Source organism: Rhipicephalus microplus, chromosome X (assembly GCF_043290135.1).
Source record: "Rhipicephalus microplus isolate Deutch F79 chromosome X, USDA_Rmic, whole genome shotgun sequence".
Lineage (NCBI taxonomy): Eukaryota > Metazoa > Arthropoda > Arachnida > Ixodida > Ixodidae > Rhipicephalus > Rhipicephalus microplus.
In genome coordinates this window covers 33,406,010-33,423,306 of record NC_134710.1, presented here as the reverse complement: position 1 = coordinate 33,423,306, position 17,297 = coordinate 33,406,010, and the positions used below count along the sequence as shown (strand labels likewise).

The 17,297-nt window shown below is 46.6% G+C and overlaps 2 protein-coding genes across 2 annotated transcripts in view; one reads left to right on the top strand and one right to left on the bottom strand.

The window, feature by feature from the left end:
• The window catches only part of LOC119177370 (neuropeptide F receptor-like), a 440,672-nt gene that overhangs the window by 350,390 nt on the left and 72,985 nt on the right, over positions 1-17,297 (bottom strand). The window contains exon 2 of the mRNA XM_075876179.1: positions 382-467. The gene's annotated coding sequence lies outside the window, so the exon portion shown is untranslated. The remainder of the gene's footprint in view (positions 1-381; positions 468-17,297) is intronic.
• On the top strand, positions 1,601-3,762 carry LOC119175606 (uncharacterized). The gene is made up of 3 exons (XM_037426507.2): positions 1,601-2,038; positions 2,549-2,751; positions 3,168-3,762. The coding sequence occupies exons 1-3, from the start codon at positions 1,717-1,719 to the stop codon at positions 3,663-3,665; spliced, it is 1,023 nt and encodes a 340-aa protein (XP_037282404.1). The 5' UTR covers positions 1,601-1,716; the 3' UTR covers positions 3,666-3,762.

Genomic DNA, 17,297 nt, shown 5'->3' with positions numbered 1-17,297 from the left:
ACAAGTGACACTAGAAGTTTTACGGTAGGGTATTGTCACCTGGTAAATATATTATGCCCCTATTGATGGCCCACCTTTCCCGGTTTTACATGGTTCTGTAATCATGTTGGGGTTTTACGTTCCTCAACTATCATATGATTACGATCATAGTTCTGGAAATTTCGGCCACCTGGGTTTCTTTAACATTCGCCTAATTATTGCTAGCTTCCAGCATTTCGTTTCCACCCAAATGTGGCAGTGCGGCTGGGATTCGATCCCGTAAGTTACACGTGAGCAGCCAAGCACGATTATATCACCACCATACCAACATGACGGTTTACATAGCTATGTAACCGTGGTGAAATTGAGTGCACGAGAAGTAAATACAATGACTACGCTTACCTGATTTGTGACCGCGTGTATTTTTACTGAGAAGCAGCGAGTTGGTAGAGCTTGGCCTTTCGACTAGCAGCAGCAGTGGGGCGAATCTGTGAGGAAAGTTAAAAATAATATGTACTCATATCAAAAGAGCAAGCATGGAATCACGCGAATTGTACGGAAGCTGTTTGAGCAGTACGCAAAATCATTCGAACTTTTGCAATGATCTAGTAATGTGTGCTGGACATTCACAAGAACAATTAATTACATCCTATTCACGAAAAATAGACGTCCTCCCCGTCGTCTGCGTCAAACTACCGAAGTCATCTTGACGAGCATCTTAGGGCTTTAGGCAATGAAGTGTGTCAGGTTTTTCTGATTCTTTGTCACTGAGTACTCCATTTCTGAATAATTGCCTCGTAGCCTTTCAAAATATCTTCCGGTCCATCAAAAAGTGTATCAGGCGCACCGCTATTAACGTCGAGAAAAATAATGAGGGCGAATAAGCACCCTAGCCTCCCCGCATTTTTCATTGAAACTTTCGAAACCACTGAGAAGGTGCCTTAGATTCGGTTACTGGCGCAACTTGATTACCATATTAAGTACCACGGCTCATCGAACTGCCAATTAACTCGGCCTCTGAGAGATATTCTGGCCAGTTCACGTGATGTACACTGAAATGAAAGCAGGGGGAGGTAATTACGTATTTGAGAAACTGAGCACAGTTCGTGTTCAGCCGGACTAAGTCACGCGGCTACAAGCTTGATAAACGCAGCTTTGAGTTTCACGAGAAGCGTATGAGCGCCTAAGACTTTCACCCGCGAAGCATTTAAACACGAAAGAGCCTGATCAAACAGCGCTGGCACATTCTCAAACTAAACAAAGAAAAAAGGGAGGTCTCTGCGTATACGTGCAGTTAACCTCCGTCCTCCGAGACGCACTGGTTTGAACCGCGCCGTTCGGGTGACGCATGGGATTTCGAATGACGCGAGCGAAAAACGGCGCACCGAAGTGTGAGATATACCCGTGGTGCGAAGCATGCGTAGCTGTAGTGGCATCTAATGGAGATAGAAGGTGGAGAGGGAATTCGTGTCGAGAAAAAGGAGGATGAGAGCCCGAAAAAAAGCGGCCGAATGACGAGCACGAGTGAAGCGCGCATCTCCAAGTCATTTCACCCCGACGGCCATCGACTGCCTTCGCTGTGATCACGGCACGCCAGTGATAAGGGGACCGCGATATCATTTTTTGAAGCTATTGACCACGCCGCGGAGCTGCGTCGCGAATCCCGACCGAGCGAGGAAAAAGCTCGAGGCAGGTGCGTCCTTCGTCAGAGCAGCGGTGAGCTTCCCTTCGCAAGCAATGCGTAAGAAACGTCGTCCGTGCTCCAGTTTGGTGTCCAGTGTAGACGCAAGGATGACGCCGAGTCTTCCCGACCGTTCAATGCAACAGTGCTCTAGCAGCGCGACGGTGTCCGGCGTCGCCGAGCAACGGCTCGCCACGGTCAAGCCTGCTCACAGCGACGAGTCTCTGGCCGAGCTGTTCGCCCTCATCGAGAGCAACCCCTGCCTCTGGAAGAATGACTCGAAAAGCTTCAAGAACCTGCGACTTAAGCGTCGACTCTGGAACCGATTCGCCATCCACCTCCAGAAGCACTTCCCCATGCTTGGGCCGTTCACTGGTGGTGAGCTATAACTCTTCTTTTGAGCGCGATATTCTGACCCCTTTACGATCTACGCCTCTCGGAGAACATGAGCGCTGGCTCGATATTTTGAGCCCTCATTGGTATGTCACGAGCGTCCGTGGGCTCGTGCGCCTTTCTTCGTGCCTCCAGGCATCGCGTTTCCCCCATTCACGGGGCGTCATTCGTTATCGTTTCTTTTCTGTTTGTTTTTCGGAGGCGTTTTTGACACCATTTCACTGGACTACAGGCACAGCCCTTCTAGTATATGTCAAGTATTCATGCTTTTTCTCATATCTTGAGCCACGTTTCCACAGGTTTGCCACACACATAGTTTGGTTTCGAAAGACAAATGGCTGCATAACGAGTCGCAGTGTGCTAAGCTCGCGAACAGACTTCTCGATAACATCCGCTTCGTGGACATGTACGGCATGTGCCACACGCCTCTTTTCGCTAGTAGTTTCATCAGAATTTACTGCCTATATTACTGAATGTCCGCTTCTTGTATTGCAGACAACCTTCGGTACGTGTACAGCATCAAGAGGCGGCAATACTACGACGAGTTGAAGGACAAGACTGGACGGACCAAAACCGGGGAGCTGGAATATACCGGTCGGTGGAAGTTTTTCGACTGCCTCAGCTTCCTGCGGGTTCATTCGGAGCCCTTCCGGACCGCCGTCATTAGTCCCCTGCTTCACTTCGAGAAAGAACAGCTGGTCAGTCGTCTAGCTATACGTTGTTGACATTGCCATTATGCCCTCGCCACAGCCTTTAACAAGTCCACTATAGGATCGGTGCCCTCACTCCATTTGTACTACACCTGCTCGAGCACTAAACGAGAGAGGCTTGAGTTCGATGTGCATTCTCTTCTCCCCGTGCGCCGCTTATTGTCTGCATGTGAGCGGACGTGTCTGCTATCTGCTACTCGCATCTTTCGAACTTATTCTCTCGCAAAAAGACAGCTTACATGGTGTTCACGTTTTCCAGACGAATTTATTCAAACTTTTTTTGTAAAAGTTTGCTTTTCATGAAGTTTTTTTAGTTGATGTTCCTTTTACTCTGTGCTTTCTATCAGTTTGTGCAGACGTCTACATCTTTTTTTTTTACATTTCCATTGTCTCGCACTGCGCAGCTCGAGATGGACGAAGAGGGCGATGATGCTCTGTTGGAGGACGCCGACGCGATCGTGTTGGAACCTGACGACCAGAGCACCTTGCCTGACAGCGTCTCGGTGCTTCCCGAGCCACTGGCTGCGCCCAACGACGAGGTCGAAACGGTTGACGGCGTCGAATACATCATCGGCACGCCGTCAGATCCTACTCCCGCGAAGAAATTTCGGCCCTCCTCGACAAGCCTCGACGTCAAGCCACTTCTCCCTGTGGCCCCGTCTAGCAGCAGCAGCATCGACAACAGCGTTGTGCCTCAAGTCGAAAGCTTGCCGTCCCTGCAGTCCCTCAGTCCAGCCGCGGCCGGCTACTACGACGAGTGCGACCAGTTCGGCAATATCATTGCCAACTATATGCGCCGCCTGTCGGATGAGGATCGGCTCGAGTTCCATTGCCACATCATGAGCTGCACCAAGGACTTCTTCAAGTGCTTCACGCGCTTCCACGATAAACGGCGCCCGTGACGGCGGTGGACATTGGCGTGGCTTCTAAGCTGCACTGACCTTCTCACCTCACGGAGTTGATGGCTCTTTCTCATTAAAAGGTTACCTGACGTTTGAACCTCTGTCGTCTATTTGACAGTTCTATGCGTAATATAAAATAAGTATACACAAAGTGGCTTCTCTTATACGCTTCATACAGCTTTTGTGTTTTAATGTCGTGATTGTCATACCAGTCGGGCTGCTGCTGGTTTCCGGAACTTCAATTGTATTAAGCAATTGGTCTATGTTGGTAGTTGCGAGGGCTGCTAGCACCGTGACTTGACACGCTGTCTCCCGCCACTCCTCAGACGGGTTGCACCCGTTTCTCCATACGCGACCTCACTTGTCCTTGCTGTCGTTACTGCACGAAATCGTCGTGCTGTGCGGCTACATTTTCCTTTTTTTTTTTGGTTAGTAGAAGGAAGCTATCGGCAGCCGCCGAAACGCCGCTACACGTGCACAAACATCGGATTCCCAGACAGCAGCTGCTCGAGGCGCTATTCCGCGCCGGTGAGGCCGGCGGCGGTAGCTGAATGAGTCGGCATTTCTTACCATCACACGCAGCGAGATTTATCAGTGATAACCCGCGGCGGGCGACTGCAGAAAGCCGCTTTCAGTATGGCGTGTCGCAACGGAAGCGAAACCGTTTTTCGACATGCCCTTGCACCATTTATCCATCAGTTTGTGCTGCAGAGCTACTCGGTTATTTTTCCAAAGAAGCCACCGTCAGGTATTTACCTCATTACTCTCCTTCTTTAAACACCTTTTTGTCTAAACTCTCTTGAAGGGGCATCGTTCGTTCACTTATGAACTTCCGATACACTGTAGGGTTTCGCGTTTGAGAACCACGTCGTAATTACGGGGCACGTCGCAGTGGAGGGCTCCGGAAATTTCGACCATTTGGTGTTCGTTAACGCGCGCTGTACGCGAGGCTCCAGCTTCTCGCTTCGACCTCAACTGGTGGAGAACTTGAGAGACCAGGCTGATTTGTTTGACTGACCGTTCATCATATCATCGTTCTTTGTATCTACAAGAATTTATTGACAGATTTGTTGCTTCTGGGTCTGTCAGCGTGCCACTTACACGTGACATTTTCCACCTAACAAATTGGTAATCGATGAGAGTGTAAACAATTCGCATAAGCTAGTTCCTAAACTTTCAAAGTTGTGTGCTTAAAGCCCTATAGTTACAGGCAAGTTTTTATTATTATTCAATCTCGCAAATATGTGCAGTTTTCACAATTTGGTACCGTGCCAATAGATTCATGTATGGTTGCCTGTGCGATTTATTTGGCTCATTGCGTATTACTATGCTGAAATACCAGCAATGGCGCATTAAAATATTTTGATAGAACAATAATCTGCACAAAAGTGTTTTAAATGTGCGATTATGAGCATCGATAAGGGGTTCTTCTATTTTTCGTCACATGTTTACACCTAAAGGAAGCCCATGTTGTTTCTTGACTGGTACTAGATTGTGGGTGGGTTCGCAAGAATGCATGTATCGTAAATGAATGTCCTACTTTCCCTCCCTTCAAAATTACTTATTGAAACGTCCTTTTTAGCTCCAAATGCAATGTTTCGTTTATCATGCTTCCATTCAAAGTAATTTTTCGCACTGCTTGCGAAAGCATTTCAATAATACGCTTACTGGTAGAAGATAGTCGCAATTCGCACTCAAGTGTTTTCACTCTAACGAATAAAAAGTTTCGTGTTTGCTCTATTTACTTAGGTATAAGCTTTAACACGTGGCTAGGTTTATAGCACGCATTGTGCCATCCGGGGCGCAACATTCACTGGGAAGGTGAACCTTGCTGTGTGTTCACGGCTGAATAGCTCTCACATTTTAATTATTTATGTTATCCAGACCCACACCAGAGTAGACAAAAGTTTTTTTTTCTCTTTGGTCATTTTTCATTTACTGTAATCACCGCTAGTGTTAGACAGAAGTGATGGACAGGGTCCCGAAGTGATTTCAAGGCCTTCGAATGCTTGGCGAGCAACATTGAACTTTAGCGAGGCAGTGCAATCTAGCACTTCCCCCTGTGTAGAGTTTGTGATTTTGACTGCTCAAAAGCAAACGAGAGTGATGAAATGGTGGCGAGTATTTGTAAGCGAAGCTGTACTGTTGCCACGACCGCAGGATTGGTTCTGTGTAGAACCGATAGGTGACAGTGCATCGTAGTGCCCCGTTGAGTGGACCAGCGACAGAGCCCCGTCGAATAGGCTCGTGATTTCTGAGCTCACGTGCGACAAAACATTGCAGATGGGCCACTCACAACAGACGGTTTACGGAAACGGGGATTTTCAGCCGGCGCTGCAGGTGATCACGAACTATGTTGCCTGTAAAGCTACTTATTTCTTACTGTGACACCTATGTAGGCAACTAGATTTTCAAAGCCATTGACACCCTAACTGTCAGTACCACCTTCCCGGTTGCGTCCAGCTTTGGGATCAAATGATGGAACGCGTCTAGAAGACATCTGTGCAACGTGACACCTCAACGTTTCGACAAAGGAAGCAGCCCAAGTTATTGTTGTGGCTTTGCATATATTGAGTTCGTACGTACAAATAAAGCTACCTAACCTAGATTAAGTGTGTAAAAAAAGAAAGCATGTTTACATTTTCCTTCGAAGCACTTGAGTCTGGCGTCTAACTTCTAAGCCTTCTGCTCATTAACCCCCTTGTTTGTGCAGTAGCACAGCCTGTATCATTTTTTAAACAGAGAGATGGTAGATGAAAGCCCCCTGACGATCCTCGTCTTTAGCCCAGCTGCGAGAGCCTAGCGAGAAGAGAGGGAGAGCACAGGTTGAGAGGGATGCTTAGTGTGGCGAGTTCAAAAGTCGAAGAGACGTGGAGAGGAGGAGGGCAAAGGCGAAGCTGAGGAGGGAGTGAAGCAGAGGAAAACTGGATGACAGCCATACTGGAAAACCTAGGGCCACCTATTTGGTTCTGGAATTATCGGCAATGACGAAGCGAAAACAGGCCACCAAACTGACTGGTCAAGTGTGCGTCTTCTGGCCAAAGGAAAGCTTGCATCTGCCTGCACCTGGAATAGCGCACATGAAGACAACTGCACATGTGCTGAACAGGAGTGATGGGACGCTTCCCACCAGCTCCGCTGTTTAATTAGCCTTCGCGACGTCAAACCAGTCGAAGCTGCATCCAAACTTTATATAGTGTTATCTACAGTGGCCAAGCCAGAGCGGTTTTGCGTGACGTGTGAGAGCCGTGTTGCGCATGCGCGAGGAGCAGTTCGTGACTGCCTGCGCGCTTGCCTCACTGGTTTGCACGTTCTAGAAAAGGGACGTCATATCCGCGGCAGGCAGATTTTGGTTGTACCCTGTGGTGCATGCGCCACGCTGCTTTCTGGTCGCGTCTGCAAGAAGGAGAGTGAAATCGCTGCGCAGAAGCATCCCGAAATAGCTGCCTGGCAATTAGGGGTTGAACGTAGGAAGAACGAACGGAAAAAGGCTAAACGTGCTGCGGAGACACCGGAGCAAAGGCAGGAACTTCTAGCAAAGCGGCTTCGTCTTGAGGCTGATTGATTTAGTTTACGGTGAAACTTACCGAAAGCGCGCCTCCGACTTTTCGGATGAACTTAGCAAACAGTTCGTTTCCACATGTGTGCGACGTGTGTGAAATACTGTGAAACAGGAAGGATTTGACGCCGGTACTAAGTGTCATGCGTGAAACGTTGAGTTTAGCGGCACCGCCTTAGCTCACGCTACATATATCCTGTCTTAGCCGAGCTTAGCCACTGCTCGATGTTGTTGTCTGTGTTCATTCACACACACACAAATAAAAATTACCCAGCTACTTTAGGATTGAAACAGCGTTTACCATGACTGCTGTGAGCGTTGCTATTATTTAGCCGCTTGCGATGAGTATTGGAAAAGCCATCTCATCACGAGGCACGACGAAAAGTGTAATAGGAAGAGGGCTACCGCACTGATAGAATATCAAGAAAACGAGTGAACGTGCTTCTTTTTATTGGTGTGGTCTGCTTTTTCATGCCGCTAATAGATGATATCGATTAATCAATGAAGTGCAGCACTGAACTAAAGTAGGATGGATATTTCAACGGTGCTTCATCGTATACAGCACGTTGGAAGAGAACAGCGCTCGCATCAAAGACAATATTAAACAGTCACGCACCAGCGGCCAACCGCAGGTCGCGGGGTCGAATCGCCACTGCGCGGTGGCTGCATTGCATTGTCGATGGAGGCGACAATGCTGTAGTACCGTGGGCTCAGATTTGGGTGCAGGACCTCAGGCGGCCGAAATTTCCGGAGCCCTGCACTACGGCGTCTGTCATAATCATATATTGGTTTTGGGATGTTAAACACTTATATCAATGAAATCAAATCAATCGTAACACATCTTAAACGAATATTAGCGTGACGAAAACAAGGACGGGAAAGAAAAGACAAACAACAGCGCTGTTCCTAAAAGAAGCGGAATATATAACATCTGAAAAAGCAAAGACAAGAAAAGAACCACCGTGCACGGTCAAAATGACAAAACTCTATAAATCGCTGTGGCCAATGAAACGTGCACGCTATCTGTGAGATAAGAAACTTCTGCACCAGATAGTGTTAGGGAAGACTGGCTGATGTTTGTCTTTTCTTTCCCGTCCCTGTTTTTGTCGCACTAATATTCGTTTAAGATGGAAGTGTACCAACACGCCCAATTGTCCCTTCTGATGCAATCGTAACACGGCAGTTAGCAGGTCAGTGTGCGTGCTTTTTCGTCGTTGTCTTTGTGTGTGTGTAGGGGGGGGGGGGAGATTTTGCCTGTCTCTCGTCTTTCGAAGGCCGCTGTTGTTCCAGCACCACGCAAACTTTGTTCCGTTTATGACGGTACTACAGCTGAAGGAAATACCCCGTGTCCCTGGCTTCTTCCATGGATGCTTTTAGTGGATCCCCGCTTTTACATGGTAGTGTACACCGTTCTTTTCGAGGCACGTACTGCTCCCTGCTGCAGTATGCTCAGGTCAGCGGTTCCTCATATTGTGCAATTCGCGGAACCCTGAGTAGGTTATTCTGTTATACGAGTGCGGAGCCCCCGCTCTTGACGACCAATCCTGGGCGACCGAGCACACCCGTGAGGCGGCGTCGAGGCAAGCCCTTGACGTTCTCTCATGGGAGGCCGAGGGCCCAGCCACTTAAACCTGCTGGTTTCTTATAATAAAGTTTATTCATCTTCCTCCTATGAGTCACAATACTACCAACGTAGCAAAGAGAAGCAACCAGCAAGTCAACCCTTGAAAAATAGTGTGAGGCTCCCCAAAAGAGGTTTACGATCTGCTGAATTGCGTATGCATAGCCCAAAACTGAGGACATAACAGGCCCAACTGCAACGTTGTGCGTCAGTGTCGCGACACGCATCTCGACGTAATTTCCAGAGGCATTCACCCCTGCCCTGGTAGAGCAGTGTGCTCGGCTGCTGGTCCGAAGGTCACGCGTTCGACCCCGGCCACGGCGGTGACTTAGGCGGAGGTGAAATGCTAGACGTCCGATTGCTGTGCGATGTCATTGCACACCAACGAACACCAGATGGTCGAAATTTTGGGAGCCCTCCTCCACTGCAGCGTCTCGTATGATCATGTTGTGGTTGTTTTATTAAAAACCACAGATATTTAAAAACTCGGCCGATCCCACGTACCTTGGGAATTGATGTTAAGCAAAGCCTGCGGAGAGACGGTGGCTGCGTTGTAGTTACCGAAACGTTACGAAATGACGCTCAATATATGTAAAAATGCTGTACGCATAGACATACGTTCAAAAGTTGCGTATTCTTTATATAAGCAGTTGCTTACACTTCGTTAACAATGCCAATAGCGACACGAGCCTTGGCTGCATCAGAAGCGGTAACTTGATATGTAGCGCTTGTGCTCGCGAGAATGGTAGCCCTGAACACTGGTACGCAAATTAACTCCAGTGAATTGCGCTTAACTCTAATACACGTTAACCCGACATGACGGGTGTATCATAGGAGCACATATGTACTGTTTATAAAATTGGGTATTCAGCATTGCAACCACTATGAACGTTTCACCAGCATTACACCTGAATGTCTTTTTCCAAAGCAGTATCGAGAGCTGGCATGGCTGCAGTGTATAGAATGATTGATTGCCATGCAGAATACTTGGGTTCGATTTCTTCTGGGTCCCTGGTCTCTATGCTCTGCATTTGCCTGGTGAACACTGCCGATGTCAACGTTTTTCTTGACGCTTTCGCGTTATAACTACAAAAGTTTGTTATTACCGATCATGGGTAGATATAAACTGTCAAGCACCTATGGCACATACCCGCGCGTGGTATATGGGTTTTCGCCTCACGTGTCTGGCGGAAAGGGTTTGACGACGTACGCGACGGGATTGTCAAATTATTCATGTCGTGCACGACCACCTAGTCATATTCTTCAAATAATTTTACCCTGCCGTACTAATTTTCGTTCATGTTAAGGGGGTGATCACAACAGCTTCCAGATGTTTAGATAGATAGATAGATAGATAGATAGATAGATAGATAGATAGATAGATAGATAGATAGATAGATAGATAGATAGATAGATAGATAGATAGATAGATAGATGCGAAAAGTGTGTGTCGTAAGCAAGGAAATGCTTCACATTTAATATTAGAGACGCATACACACTCTCTGCGTGTCGTATTTCTTTGTTTTGTCCCTTGGTATCGCTAGCGCTGTCTTAGGCCGCGTTCTCACTGAGCATTCCGGCCGCCGAAAGTGCTCCCAATCCGGTTCGGCGGCGGCGAGATCCGCCGAAAGGGCCGTCTCCGCGCCGATCACTCTCGGACCGATTTTTGCGGCGTCTGCCGCCGAATCGATCACCGCAGACCAATAGGAGAGCTAGTCAAGGAATTTTGAAAAATGGCGGCCAAGCCATACTCACTTGTTATGCCGCAGTGCACATAACTGAACGTTGAAACCAACGGGAGTTTAACCTACTCTGTGCCTACTTCGCATCCGTATTTCGTGGAAGAGGTGACCGAGCTTGCTGTTGGCATGACCGAGCTTGTTGCGGTCTTGCAGAGAAAAACGAACCCACCAACGCCGCTGGCGTCGGTGGTTTTTTCTGCTCTTCGAGCATTACAAGACAGCCACTTGCCAGCAAAGTAAGCAGTACTGTCTTTTCTTGCTTGTTGCGTCCAAGGATCGTCGAAGTATACACCACCGGATAGCGTAGTGGCGTTTGCGAGCCGCGACAACAACCGGGTGACAGCGCATCCGTCCCGCGTTCGCCCCGTAGTAGATGGCATATTCGGCGGCGCGGGGTGCGTCCAGTGCGAACGACGCTGCGTTTCGGCGGCAGAGGAATTTCGGTCGCTGTAGAAAGCGGATGTTTCAGTGTGAACTAGGCTTTATAGCGCTAGATGCGACTGATTTTTTTTTCAGTTCGTCCATCCATCCATCACTCACATAGTCGCAGTCACATGGTCGTGTTATCGCCACACGGTTTTCGGGAGGCATGCGATCGCTTTAGTCACAATTAAAGACATTTAGATTTACCCTGTTGATTGATATGTGGGGTTTAACGTCCCAAAACCACCATTTGATTATGAGAGACGCCGTAGTGGAGGGTTGATTGATTTGTGGGGTTTAACGTCCCCAAACCACGATATGATTATGAAAGACGCCGTAGTGGAGGGCTGCGGAAATTTCGACCACCTGGGGTTCTTTAACGTGCACCCAAATCTGAGCACACGGGCCTACAACATTTCCGCCTCCATCGGAAATGCAGCTGCCGCAGGCGGGACTCAATTTACCCTGTTAGTGAGGCTGCGAAAAGTAATATTTCGCTATGAGGGACCAAGCTCATATTGATAAAGGTTCACCAAAAGGAAGCAACGAATTGGTTTAGATTGATAAAGTGTTCTCCGACAACTATAGGTGCATCTCGAAATAAGACTATAGCTTTGGCCTGTAAGTTCTCCACAATTGAAGAAAACGAACAAAATAATCGTAATTGCTTTGATATGAGAGTTTGGCATCCCTGTAATAATTGCTGGGGTTTTACGGGCCGAAACTACGATGCACTGTAAGGCCCACTGCAGTTGAGGTCTACGGATTGGTTTCTCTAAAGCGTCTGATCAAAAGGACGCGCTCCAAGACTGCGCAGTTTTTATCTGACTGTTCACGCTCAAAAATGTAGCGATTCAATGTCACGAACGGAACCGTAGCTTCAGTGAATAACAGCGCCGCCATGCTTACGCCAAGTGAGGTTTGCGAAGCGTGCAGCTACACCAGCCCGAGAAGGAACGGAGTGATGGGGGAATGAAACAAGCAATATTGCTAACTTGGACGCATACCATGATTATAGCTTGGGGAACACTGACTTCCAACTGATGTCTTAGATGACCTCTTGTTCTGCTAGATGACCTCTTGTTCTCTAACGGCGCATAAACGCAATTCACCTTTGCGATGTATGTACAGCAATGCTCTGATGTAGATATTTCCAAATATCGCAATGCTCTTTTATCTGAAGCTGAATGCAGGTGCCCCTAAAAGTTTCCTGCTATATTGTTTAGTGGTACTTCCCCTGACAACCATCATTCAGCGAAATATCTGACTGCCACCCTATTCCCGCCGCTTTTTCTTTTTATTCACGGAATACCTCTTCTCTCTGGAGTAGCGGCTTAGGATTGTTGGAAATACATGACATCATACTATCAGCACGAGGACAAGACAACTGTGTCGTACTTTTTTCTTGTCCATGTGTCTGTCCGGTCGCTCGTCACTTTGCTCTGACTCCCACTGTTTGTCATGGTGGCACCCGCCTCACCCACACCCCGTTTGCGCATTTGCCCTTTCCCTTTACTCCTACTGTGTTTGGCTCGGGGGAAAGAGTACGAAGCATTTCTAAGTATAGGGGAAGCTATCAGACCAAATGGTAATGTAAATGTGAAGAAAGAAAAGTGGGTGCAAAGATAACTACTTGCCGTGGGCAGGTTATATATATATATATATATATATATATATATATATATATATATATATATATATATATATATATATATATTCAATGGGAAAGTAACAAAACTAGGTCGTCATTTGAGGGGCAAACACGTGTTCTACCACAAAGCCAGGGCATATCTTAAAACTAGTTTGAAAAAAAAAAACTTTATGAATGTCGTGTAGCGTAAGTAGTCTGCTTAACGCCTCATACATTGCATGGCGGGAACGTGAAATCGCGCCAGGCATCAAAATCTGTGAAATGAGCAACGAGCGGGTCTTTTAAAGGTCCACTCATTACAAAGCGCTCAGGTATAATTAATTATCGTCAGCAGTAAAAGCATCACCAAAGCGAACTGCTGCGTAGCTTCACGTGTTGCCCTACGGACGTGTAGTGGGGCCGTTTCCCGATTCGCAAAGGAGCACTTATGGCGTAGGGCGCACTTCACAACTTGTGTGCTTCAGGTGTATAAATCGAAACGCTTAATGTTCCACGCATAGCTTGGTTCGGTTAAGGCGTTCACCAGGAGCCCAGCCAGGCAAACAGTTCAGAAGATGATGTGCACGAGGTCCAATCTCGCTATCTCGTTCTTCTCTTGGAAGCAATGCTCAAGCGCCCCCATTTTTTCGCATTGCGAGCTTCCAATTTCCACATATTGTCATTTAATGCAACATAAGATGCTTGCAAAGCCCACCGGATGTGTTATACATTCGCCTAAGGCGACTCGAGGGCGCAAAGCCATGCTTCTCATTCTCAATCGATTAACTGATCCTGCTCCGCCCCCCTCCAAGTGTTTCCAACACCTAACGAGCATTTAGCATTGCCTCCATGATCGACTCGCCTATGACCAAGCTTCGATATCATATGATGGCGTGACAATGATGTGACGTGACGTCACAGTGTCGTGAAAATGACATCACACGTTTTGGTGATCTGTATCTTTGTGTGATGACGTCATTGTGTGAGAATGAATTTACGCAAATTCGTGCTGTTCCCGATGCCGCTGGACGCCGTAGCTGACGGTCAGTTTTCGCGTTCGATGAGGCTTTCGAAGTTTTTATCATAATCGAGAATGTCACTGCATTGTGATCCGCGCTGATGACGCGCATAGCAGCACCACGCTTTCATACCGCCGCAATCAGAATTATTTAAAAATCGTGGTGCCCTTACTGACTGCCCTGAAGGCTCGCCGGAAGTTTCCCGTTGTCACACAGAAGGTCGGCGCACTAAGTAGAAGGTTTACTACCGTAGTTTTGTTGAAGCATATTAGCTGGTTACCTATGTGTTTCGTGTTAACTCAAAATCAGCCGAAGACATGCCAATAAACTGCACAGGATTCGCCTGGGCGTCGCCTTCACTCGTCACTACACCCACCTAATCGGCCATGCAGACAGCCCAAACTGTGAGGGCTGCCAAGTGCGCGAAACTTTAGCTCACATATTTTGTGACTGTACATTATATGTGGCGCAAAGAAAAATGTTAACTTCAACGTTGGCAGGCATGGGACGAACGCCATCGAGTGAAAGTCACATATATTGTCAGAAATGAACGACCAAACATTGTTAGAAACTGCTACAAAGGCTGTTTTAGACTTTATCAAAAGTACTGGACTAGATACTAGACTGTAGGGTACTATGCTAAGTGGCTACTGTGCATACGCACCACCTTTTCTTGTCTTCATCATCATCCTTCATCCCTTTTTCCTTCCTCCTTCCTTTATCCCCTGTGTAGAGTAGCAGGCTAAAGCAAACTAGCTCATGCCGACCTATCTGCCTTCTAATAAATTCTCACTCTCCTCCCCTGAAAGGCAGCGAAGGCAGTCTCTTCAATATTTAGGCTCGTTTCTTTTCAAAGAGTTTTTGCCTTTGAATCTGATGAAATGACTCAGTTAATGTGATGAAAATGCCTCGTAATTACCATTACCAGCAGCTGTGAGATTCGCAAGGGAAAAAAAAGCAGGTGCAGAAGTATGAACGCAGCACACACGCACGTCTTCATTCAAAGGGAATGCAACACTTCAGCACCGAAAGTGACCGGTTGAAGAAGAATGTGAGCAAGATCCCTTGAACAAGACATCAAGGCTCGTTAAACCTAACTTGTTGAGAAAATGAAGCACGTGCGCCATTGAAATCTTCTCGTGAATGGCAAAAAAAAAAGTTTCTGAGAAGTAGTTTTACTCTTGACGTTAATATGGTTTTTCTCCATTTCCCCCCTCCTTCATAATAAAATCAAGATTGTACCTATACATAAAGAACGTGCGCAAAATAAGCAGCAAAAACTGATGTTTTTACCTCTAAATCAATTTTGTTAAATTACGTTACGGTAATCAACCTTAGTATGTCCGAGAGCGCTGGCGAATGTACTCGAAAAGCTTTTGTGCAGACTGTAAAGACAGACTTAGGAGCTTGCACCGTAAAGCGTCTTTTATTGTGCTGGGCATCGCGCGGCAGGCTCCCTTTGTTAGGCTGTAAATAACGACGTGCAATTAACTGCTCGCCCAGAACCACAACATATATATGAATTGAATATCGGAATGTTTGAGGTTGGTGGAAGGAGGGGGGGTAGGGAGTGCCTTTGGGGAGGAAAATGAAAGACGCCAATCATCTGATGCAGGCAACAATACCAGGCGGTCTTACTTCATTTCTCACAACAGAGGCTCTGCTTTGCGACTAGCGTGCTATCACCATTTCTCTTGAACTCCTGCCCATGTGAAATTTACGTGGTTTGTGGCAAAAGGTGTTCAATAATGGTGCCACAATTAGTGGTCTGGCCCTCCACGCCGAAAAACACATTAATATTATCTGTAAATTGAAGGGCTCGTTTTCTTTCTAAAACACAATAATAATGAGAACTGACAGACAATGATGCCAAAGAAAGTGTAAGTTATGTTATCAGAAGTAATATTTATTATAAATGCCAAGAATAATAATTACTTCTAGTAACATGCTTTCTCATAGGAAAGCATGGGGTATGCCTATGGCCATCATTGTCTGCTAGCTCTCATTAATGTTATGTGTAATAAGAAAAGCGAACCCTTAAATTTACATTTCTTTCCTTCATTTATAGCGAGGGTCTCGTTTAAGCAGGCCTGATGTTTTCAGGCAGTATGGAAGAGATTACTGGCCAGCTACCAGCCAATTTTTTTCTTCACATTTACATTAAAAATGACTTCTATGAACATGTTCTACTCTTTCCTTGGCATCGGTATGTGTTTCTTTTCCTTGTTAATAATAATTTGAGATTTTACGTCCCAAAAGCATGATATGATTATGAGAGACGCCGTAGTGAAGGTGTCCTGATAGCTTGGTCTGTCTGGTGTTCAGACACCAGACAGACCGTGAAGTGAAATCACACAGTACACGGGCCACTATACATTTCACCTCCATAGAAATGCGGCCGTCATGGCCGTGGTTGAACCCGCGAGCTTCGGATAAGCAGCCAAGCATTGTCTAACTACTGATCTACCGCAGTAAACGAAGAACACATCAAACAAAGTAATACGTATTGGGTTCGCATTGTTTTACGTTGGTTTGACTGCGGGGTTAAACGACCCAAAGCGACTAAGCCTACATGAGAGACGCCGTATTTAGTGGAGGTCTCCGAATATCTTCGCCCATCTGATGTTCTTTAACGTGAACTGACATCGTGCAATGCTCGATCCTCCAGAATTTCGTCACCATCGAAATGCGACCACAGCGGCCACCCGCGTCGTTCTGGTCGTGTTCATTGAACGATCTAAGAGACGTTGCGATATCGTTTCATTACGGCATTTAGTGAAACGCGCTTCAGCTTCAGTTTACCCCACACTTTTGAGATTGCAGATGGCTTTGGTAATTGATTAGGCTTCTGCTTAATAGCTGTACTAGTGATTTGAAGCTGTAGAATTTCAACACGTCTGTGCGAGCCTTTATGCTGTATAGGCTACAGACAGGGTGCTCCGCGTCGTCGTTCATTATAACCGTGGCGCTATCGCAAAACTGTTACGATTATATGTGGGACTGGCAGATCCACTGCGCAGCTGTTGCTAAGTTTGTGAACACTCAAAATTATTTCAAAAACAAATCAACACTTCTATGCGGCGCATATTAGCCGTGACCCAGCACGCCCATATTCTGCAAGTTCGAATTTCATCATATCTCGACGCCCCCCGCCTTCCCCCAATTACATCTCAGCAAGGCATGAACATCTCTATGCAATCGCACTAGTAGGCTACTGTGGAGAAATCGATAAAAAAACTGATCCGATTAGCGTCCCGAAAACAACGGCAGCACAATACACATACTAAATAAATGTAGAACTGATTATGGTGTCTTCGAGAAGAAGCGTCAGCGCTTAATTGGGTCGCAAGGTTAACATTTTGATTGTTGACTGCGTTTTTTTTCTTTGCCACGTATGCAGCTCATATGTCCTATCTTGGGCCCTAAGCGCACTTATGCTACAATTTTGTAATTTTGACGTGTTGTTACTTTCGCCTTCGTTGTATAGGAAAAATAAAGACAAAATTTGTTGTTATAATTATGATATTAATGGGTACCTTGCTACGCCATGTAAGGCTCTCTACGTAGACAACGTTTCATACTACACCGACTCATCACTTGCGAGAAAACTTGGACGACAACTTACAGGCAAAAAACTG